Source organism: Centroberyx affinis, unplaced genomic scaffold (genome assembly GCF_046629955.1).
Source record: "Centroberyx affinis isolate AG114_WGS23_722 - 3 ecotype Tasmania unplaced genomic scaffold, CSIRO-AGI_Caff_v1 ptg000056l_1, whole genome shotgun sequence".
NCBI classification, from domain to species: Eukaryota; Metazoa; Chordata; class Actinopteri; order Beryciformes; family Berycidae; genus Centroberyx; species Centroberyx affinis.
The window spans coordinates 17,235-26,409 of record NW_027278767.1 but is presented as its reverse complement, the minus strand read 5'-3'; the positions used below and the strand labels follow the sequence as shown (position 1 = coordinate 26,409).

The 9,175-nt window shown below is 42.2% G+C and overlaps 1 protein-coding gene across 1 annotated transcript; it reads left to right on the top strand.

Annotated features, from left to right (window-relative positions):
• Positions 1-5,800: 5,800 nt before the first annotated feature.
• Positions 5,801-8,328, top strand: LOC139643885 (tripartite motif-containing protein 16-like). The gene has a single exon (XM_071519176.1). It carries the CDS (start codon positions 5,806-5,808, stop codon positions 7,480-7,482), a length of 1,677 nt encoding a protein of 558 aa, XP_071375277.1. The 5' UTR covers positions 5,801-5,805; the 3' UTR covers positions 7,483-8,328.
• The last annotated feature ends 847 nt before the right edge of the window (positions 8,329-9,175 follow it).

Here is a 9,175-nt window from a genome sequence, read left to right as displayed (position 1 = left end):
GAAAAACCTAAACGTTATATGTCCCTAAGATTAAAAAAAACATTGCATACAGAATGTAAATTTATTGGTACATCACACATGATTAAAAATGATAACATACTAGGGTAACTACTAATCTAAACTACACATTACATCATATCACTATTAACCTACATAATTATTTGTAGAAGAAGAATCAAGGATAAATCAAATCAAATCCCATTTACGCTGAAAACACTTTGATTACCACTTGTAAATACTAAAACTTAAGATGTAGGATGCTTAAGGTAAATACTGAAAATAAACTAGAGTCACACTTCAGTAGTGTGGACATCTTCCCAGATTATCGGTTCAGAAGCCGAATCAGAATCATTATGATAAAATGGAGCGGCAATGGACAGCAATGAGGCGTCCTCATTGCTGTCCATTCACCACATTCAGACCTATTAAGGGTGTCATGCATCAATTTCATGTACAGATTAGTATATGGAACCCCATTAGCATTTGTTTGAGACAAGATTGTGTCCGCTGGAGCTGAACGACTGGACCTTTCCTGTTTGTTCAACCTGAAGTTGTAGTCCTGAGTCTTTTCCGGAAACGCCGTTGATGTCGTTGGATGTTGGTTTGGAGAACCCTTTCCCTGAAGGTCCTCCTCCAATAGGATGAGTATCACTCCTGTGCTGAGGATCCCAAAGAGGATGCAGCAGATGGTTGCACTCTGTGGTGGAAATGGCCATATTTTACTGGGGGAACCATACTTCGGTGGGGTGAGTGGGGTCCGGGGGGGTACTCCCCGGAAAATTAAGATAATCACTAAAGATGTTTTTACATTCACATTTTTTTATAAACAAATAAATGCTAGTCAAGTGCATTTCATGCATTGCACAATAATGTAGGATATTTTTCTGTTAAAATCAAGAGCTGAACTTTCATTTTCTCCAAAACTGCACCAGGTTACAGGACAGAGCTTTTTTGTACAAATAAAATCCTGAAACTGAAAATTGCAGTATATCCCACTTTATCTAACATGTTTTACTTTCCCAAAAGAAAACAGGTGCAACAGATCTATATAACAACACACCTAATGTCATTTATTTACATCAAAAGGTTATCCATGGAGCCCAGCCAAGCAGCCCAGCCCGCTGTAATGGAGATTTAAAGAGTCATAGTGCCATCTTGTGGTGAAAAAAAAAAAACTTTTTGTTTTGACTCCGCTGAGATTGGGAGGTAGCTCGTTTCTCCCACACAGTAAGCAGGCTGACCAATATCATGCCTGTAGCTGGGCGCCGATTTGTTCCCGGTGATCCGTCCGAGATTTCGGCGGGGGTCCTGACACCGATGCATCACCGGGTGTCCGGCGAACGGGTTTTTCGGCACCAACGGGTACCAGACCGACCTGGGATTGGATCGGGAGGATCAATGCGGTCCGTGGGCGCGGTGGAGAGGACAGCGGTGGAGAGAGGAGACGGGATGCGCTGGAACAGCAGAGTTTTTACCATTGTCTTAAATTTGACCGGCACAGAATCGGATATATGAGACTGATCTGCCGGTCACCGGTCATGGCCAATCAGCTGAAAACCTAACCCTAACCGGCCGATTGATCGGTGCATCTCTACAAATAACCAAGATTAACGTTACATTAACTAGATATTTCAAAGACAGCACCAATGTTTGAGGAAATTAGAAAGCAAACCACCACCATCAATTTTGATGAGTTTCTCGACAGCTTCCAGCATACCTGTAGCCACTAGCGTTGACAACGCTGACACAGAAACGCTACTTTGGGGACTGGTTCCAGGGACCCTGCAGTATCACGCCTTCCCATTGGCTGTATGGGCTGTAGCTGGATTTGTGGTGCGTTCAAGCACAATACATTATATTCGTTTCATGAACACGCTTTAGAAACAGTGTAAAACAGCTATAAGTGATTTCCCCCTATAAAAAACATTGAATAGCTTTTCGAAATCTGAGCGAGAACGGCGTTCCCTCCCAACTTTCACTCCCGTGCCTTCCCCTCCATTTCCACCACTGGTTGCACTGCAGTCCCAGGCTCTGCTGGCCCCGAACCGGTGCAGCAACGTGTGGCGTGAATCCACTCAGCTTTACCTTCCACCTTTACTGCCGTCCTGGTGGTCAGCAACACCTGGTACGGTCCTTTCCACCTAGGGGAGAGAGAGACTTTATTTAGTGTTTTTACAAGAGCAAAGTCTCCTGGCTGGAAGGGATGTGTTGGTTCTTACCCGGGTTCCAGTAACTTAGAGGAAACCTGCAAGTGATGCTTTCTTGAAATGTTAGTCAGAGAGAGTATGTAGTCCCTCATGACCTCTTCCGTCCATATCAGGGTAGCTCTGTGGGGTGTTAATGGCGGGCTTGGCCCTGTAGTCATTGGCCGCCCCATCAGAACTTCATGTGGACTCAAACCTGTAGATCTGTTTGATGTGCTCCTGATTGAATAAAGCACAAGCGGCAATGCATCTGGCCATTTCAGTCCTGTTGCCTGGACAGTTTTAGTTAGTCTTTCTTTTATAACTCCATTCATCTTTTCTACCTGGCCAGAGCTTGGTGGGTGATAAGGGATATGCCACACCACGGAGGTCGCGGAAAGAGCGGCTTGTTTAGCGGCAGTGTCCACCGCCACATTACTCTTTGAAACTGGATCAGACGCACCTGTGTGAGCCTCACATTTTACAATCGCTAACTGGGCTGGCAGCAAAATTGCGTCAAGCAGAATATGAATCAACGTTGCGTGTTGTATTGGTTTCCCCGATGAAGTTACAAACCCTCTCATTTTCCATAACATGCCAAAGTCATGGGCCGCTCCAAAAGCGTACCTAGAGTCAGTGTATATCGCTGCAGATTAACCTTTAACCAACATACACGCCTGTGTTAGAGCAAAAACCTCAGCTACCTGCGCAGATGTACCTGCAGGTAACCGCTGAGCTTTGAGAACGTTAAAATCATCAACAATGGCATATCCAGCAATGTGGTTGCTGTCAGAGGGTCTGGATGCAGACCCGTCAGTATAGAGAATCAAATTACAATTGTCAATTGGGGTTTGTAACAAATCAGGACACGGTGAAGTGCATGTATCAACAGTATGAGCGCAATCATGTGTCAGCACAGTGATGCCAACTTAGCAATTTTGTTGCTAGATTTAGCAACTTTTCAGACTACCCTGGCAACTTTTTTTTCAAAAAGCACCTAGCAACAAATTTAGCTACTTTTAACATTTCTATGGAACTTTTAGCAACTTTTTAAAAGTGACTCAAACGTTAAAATGTACGCATTGTCCCTCTAAATGACACAAAAACGATTTTCTCTGTCACACACTCAATCACAACACACGGTCTGTCTGCCTGGCTGCAAAAGTGCATTGTGAGTGACAACAGCAGTAGTGACGGCTCAGCTCAATAGCCAGGCACAGGCATATTTGAGTTAAGTTGCTAGCTGCAATTGTTCAATAAGATAGCATATATGATATACCTTGTTATTAGCTTGTACCTATAATTGTTGATCAGTTAGGTAGCATGTTAACTAACTACCAATACACTGCTTAAAACTGTAATTGTTCAGAATGTGTAGTTTTACCAGTCATCACGCAAGGACATCACAACGTCATTTAGCAACTTTTAGCAACAAATCGACCTGCCTGTAGCAACTTCCCCTGAAAATGAGTTGGCAACACTGGATCCGACTCACAAACAAGCAATAATAGCACAAACCTTGGCAGAGGTCTGCGCTCTCCGAGTGCCCTTCTAGTTCATTATTTTATTTTTGTCTTCTTTTAATTGTAAAGCACTTTGTAACTGTGTTTTGAAAAGTGCTCTATAAAGTTTAGTATTATCTATCTATCTATCTATCTATCTATCTATCTGTCCTGGGTGGGAGTCCTAGGCTACAAGTTTCAACAGAGCATCCAAAATAGTTCATCAATTATAACATACACATATACATACGCATATGCACACATATTCATACAAATTACATGTTAGGATATAATAACATTCAATAAAAAAACATTTACATTACATCATGCATACATTTCTTAGGTGCTGTGCTGAGCATAAAAATATCAATAGCTACCTTGGCAAACAAACATTCAATACTGCAGCCATTCTAGATTTTTCCATCATTCCATCAAAACTGTAAATCACACCATCATGTTGCTTCATGGCCTTTTTTATTCCTCATTATTACTAAATTGGCTTCCCTTCAACCAGTGTTTTAAAGCAGTTTTAAAGGATCTATAGGTGCTACACTGTCTTATGGTAGTTGGTGGAGCATTCCAAAGTCCTGCTGTTCTGACCCAAAAAGCTGACTGGACAACTTTTGTAGACTGAAATGTTGCACAACAGTCCCCTCTAGTGGAGGTTTTAGTTGTTCTGATGCTACTATTACTGACTGTGATAAATTGTTTGAGAGGTGGTGGAGCTAAATCATGAATAATTTTATAGATTATTGAGAAATTATAGAAATTTGGGACATTTGGGCAGTGGATTTAGGGAAACAGTTTGTAATCCCAGAGGAAATAGGCAGCTCACATTTAAGGCCAGACTTGGTGTTGTGGTCAGAGTCACAGCAGATTGTGTTTTTTGTGGAGCTCACAGTGCCATGGGAAGATGCAGTAGATGAAGCTTATGAAAGGAAGATGCTGAAGTATTGTGATTTAGCAGCTGAGGTGGAGCAGCGAGGCTGGAAAACTAGACTGAGCCCTGTGGAGGTCGGTTGCAGAGAGATGACAGAGATCACATTTGTCAAGTTGTAAAGACCAGTGTGAGAGGTTGTAACCACCGAGTTGTGGTTGTACTGGAAAATTAGTATTTTAAGTTTGCAGGTGGCATTGTATTTATGTAAGCATCACTTTACACATTGTGAACTTTTTTGTCTGTGACTTCAAATTCAGAACATGGTGAGTGAATATTTTCTGTGAGTGAAAAATTCAACATACAAGTTCACATTTATTCTACAAGTTCTCACATCGAGACTACAGGCTCTCGGGTTTTGCAACATAAATACCTTCATATTTCTGTCCTATGCTGTATCCTTTAATTGCCCATAATTTGTTCTTTTCGACAAACAAAAAGCAAATCAACCAAATTTTGGTTCAGTTTATTGCACTTGTCTAATCTTTGGGTAAAACAACCTAAAAACAGGGTAAAAATAGAGATGCTAGGAGATCTCAAGGTGCTTATAGAAACAGTGAGAATCTGTGAGAAACCACCAGTGAAAACACACAGAAAGCCAAACCTTTAAGTAAAAACACACAACCACCGTCTGACACACTCTCCACAAACTCAGGAAACACCCACACATGAGAGAGAGAGAGAGAGAGAGAGAGAGAGAGAGAGAGAGAGAGAGAGAGGGAGAGAGAGAGAGAGGGAGAGAGAGAGAGAGAGTGCAAAAGGTGTCTGTTTTTTAATATCCCATTGAGATCGCTGACCCCAAGTTTAACTATTCCATTTTTATTTGTCATAATCTTCACTTCATATTGTAAACGAGGGCTAAACACACACTGCCTCTTCAAAACCGCTCCTCTTCCTGGAATCAAGCAAAACCTGATCACTCCTCCCTCTTCTTCCTGGACTCAAATACAGCCAGTTCCATTCTGTCCACATATTTCCTGTTCCCTCCCCTTTCACAGATCTGCCAGTTTAAAGATGGGTGTAAATAGCATGTTGTGAAGTGCAAGAGCTGACAAGCCCATTCACTGCAGATCAGCACATGGACATGAAGAAAAGGAACAGAGGTTTGGTTTGGATCAGAGCCCAACTTCTTTCTGTTGAGAGAAGTGAAACTATCTGACATTCACTGTCATTGAGAAGTGAAATGGCGCAGCGAGGAATTCAGCTGGACGGGGCAAAACTCTGCTGTTCCATCTGTCTGGATCTACTGAAGGATCCGGTGGCTATTCCCTGTGGGCACAGCTACTGCATGAGCTGTATTAAAAGCTGCTGGGATGAAGAGGATCAGAAGAAAATCCACAGCTGCCCCCAGTGCAGACAGACCTTCACACCAAGGCCTGTCCTGGTGAAAAACACCATGTTAGCAGAGTTGGTGGAGGAACTGAGGAAGACAGGACTTCAAGCTGCTCCTCCTGATCGCTGCTATGCCGGACCTGGAGATGTGGCCTGTGATGTCTGCACTGGGAGAAAGCTGAAAGCCCTCAAGTCCTGTCTGGTGTGTCTGGCCTCTTACTGTGAGCAGCACCTCCAGCCTCACTATGAATCCTCTACCTTTGAAAAACACAAGCTGGTCGACCCCTCCAAGAAGCTTCAGGAGAACATCTGCTCTCGTCATGGCGAGGTGACGAAGGTTTTCTGCCGTACTGATCAGCAGTGTATCTGTCTTCTCTGCTCCATGGATGAACATAAAGGCCACGACAAAGTCTCAGCTGCAGCAGAAAGGACCGAGAGGCAGAAAGAGCTCGGGGTGAGTCGGCAACAAATCCAGCAGAGAATCCAGGACAGAGAGAAAGACGTGAAGGTGCTTCAACAGGAGGCGGAGGCTATCAATGGCTCTGCTGATAAAGCGGTGGAGGACAGTGAGAAGATCTTCACTGAGCTGGTCCGGTTCATCGAGAAGAGAAGCTCCGATGCGAAGGAGCGGATCAGATCCCGGCAGAAAGAGGAAGCGAGTCGGGCCGAAGAACTTCAGGAGAAGCTGAAGCGGGAGATCGCTGAGCTGAGGAGGAAAGACGCTGAGCTGGAGCAGCTCTCACACACAGAGGATCACATCCATTTTCTACACAGTTACCCCTCGCTGTCACGTCTCAGTGAATCTACAGACTCACCCGGCACCGATATCCGTCCTCTGCGCTACTTTGAGGATGTGACTGCAGCTGTGTCAGAGGCCAGAGATAAACTACAGGGCATTCTTACAGAGGAATGGCCTAAGATCTTATTGACAGTGACTGAAGTGGATGTTTTACTGCCACAACCAGAGCCCAAGACCAGAGCTGAATTCTTACAATATTCACATCAAATCACACTGGATCCAAACACAGCAAACAAATATCTGTCATTATCTGATGGGAACAGAAAAGCAACATGTATGAGTAAAGGACAGTTATATTCTAGTCACCCAGACAGATTCATTAACTGCTGGCAGGTCCTGAGTAGAGAGGGTCTGACTGGACGTTGTTACTGGGAGGTGGAGAGGAGGGGGACTGGAGATTCAATAGCAGTCGCATATAAAGATATTAGCAGAACAGGAACCTATAATAAATGTAGATTTGGATTGAATGACAAGTCTTGGGCATTAGATTATTACAACAATAGTTATCAATTCATACATAACAATATCAAAACTCCCATCCCAGGCCCTCTGTCCTCCAGAGTAGGAGTGTACCTGGATCACAGAGCAGGTATTCTGTCCTTCTACAGCGTCTCTGAAACCATGACTCTCCTCCACAGAGTCCAGACCACATTCACTCAGCCTCTCCATCCTGGATGTTGGCTGGGTCAATCTATTAGAGACACTGCTGAGTTGTGTAAACTCAAGTAGACAGGAGGGATTAAAGCAGCAATGTGTGAGATTCTGTTTATGTTTTTTTTTGACTCTTTATTTTGTGTCCATCTTTGTTGCTCAGCGCTCATTGCTGTGGTGTTTCTGCACTGCACTTCCCAGAGATCACCTGTCAATCAAACAGTGTGGGCGGGACTGTGACGTCTTTTTCCTTGGATTTTCTGTTGATGCAGTTTGACTTTCTGTAGGTGGCGCTCTTTTCTTTGTCTTTCCTTTTCTTTGTGTTATATCAGTCAGTGATAGAGAGTATCCAAACTGACATTTATTCATATGAAAACAGAAACTGTTGTGTGGTCTATATAGTTCTTATGTTTGTTGCATATTTGTATTGTTGCTGTAATATTTTCTGTCCTTTACCAGGCTTTAGTGATTGGATGTGTGAACAAAGTGAATGTTTGCAAAAATGAATCAAGTTTTTTCCAAGAATAAATGAAATATTTCTTGTGTATTCATTCCAGGAAGTGTATGAAAGCTGCTAGAGAAAATGTGAAACTAATATGACAGTATAACTGAGGCCATTTTCCCCCTAAAACACAACAAAGTGCAGTCTTAATGTTTAGAGCAGATGTGGAATCAAAAGTGAAATGAAGCAGCAGTGTTACCAAAGAAGAAACACTAGTGAAGATGGAAAGAATGAGGGACAATCCTGTTGTTAATGGAACTGGTTAAATGTATGAATGAAGTGAATGTTTAGATGGAAAGACTGAAGGACAGTGTGAATGGATAACATTTACCAATCAATCTTTATCCTTGTAATTTTCTTCACTGAAACAGCTTTGTCATGGAGGACTAAGCTGGCAACCTCCCACTTTTCAATCATTTGTTGCTTTTTACAAGCAACATTGTCTTTGTGCACTTGCTCAATAAAAAGGTTTTCTTCTGCAGGCCTGAAAAGCCTGGAAAACCATGAAGAATTAATCTGATCATTTCCAGGTCAAGTTTGGGAACCGCATAAAATGTGTGAAAACGTTTTGTTCAGTCACACATATGAGTGATATGTCATGTGACACACATATAAGCACAGATTTGATGTAGTCGTGACCCGCTGTCATTTCAGATATTGTGATGAAGAATAAACTTCAAAGTGATATGAGCTAGTTAACAGTCAAACTGCCCAGCCACTATCAGAAAATTTCACATTGAACTGAGCAGAATCTTCAAAATCCAGCCAGGAAATTATCTGGAAAAATGATTGAATACTGAAACAGAACATGTGTAAAACCTTAAAATGTAGTGGAAATATTATTGAGGTTATTTTATAAATCAAGGTCCTTGCCTCCTTCCTTTGATATCTATCTATCTATCTATCTATCTATCTATCTATCTATCTATCTATCCTGAGTGGGAGTGCTAGGCTACATGTTTCAACAGAGCACTGAAAATAGTTCATCCATTAAAACATACATATGCATATGCACACATACATTACACAAAAAAAACATTTACATTAGATCACATACATTTCTTAGGTGCTGTGCTGAGCATTAAAATATCAATAGCTACCTTGGCAAACAGACATTCAATACTACAGCCATTCTAGATTTTTCCATCATTCCATCAAAACTGTAAGTCACACCATTTATTCCTCATTATTACTAAATTGGCTTCACTTCAACCAGTGTTTTAAAGCAGTTTTAAAGGATCTATAGGTGCTACACTGTCTTATGGTAGT

Bases quoted from the DNA above. Each gene is read 5' to 3' on its own strand.
- LOC139643885 (XM_071519176.1), top strand. From the start codon at position 5,806: ATGGCGCAGCGAGGAATTCAGCTGGACGGGGCAAAACTCTGCTGTTCC.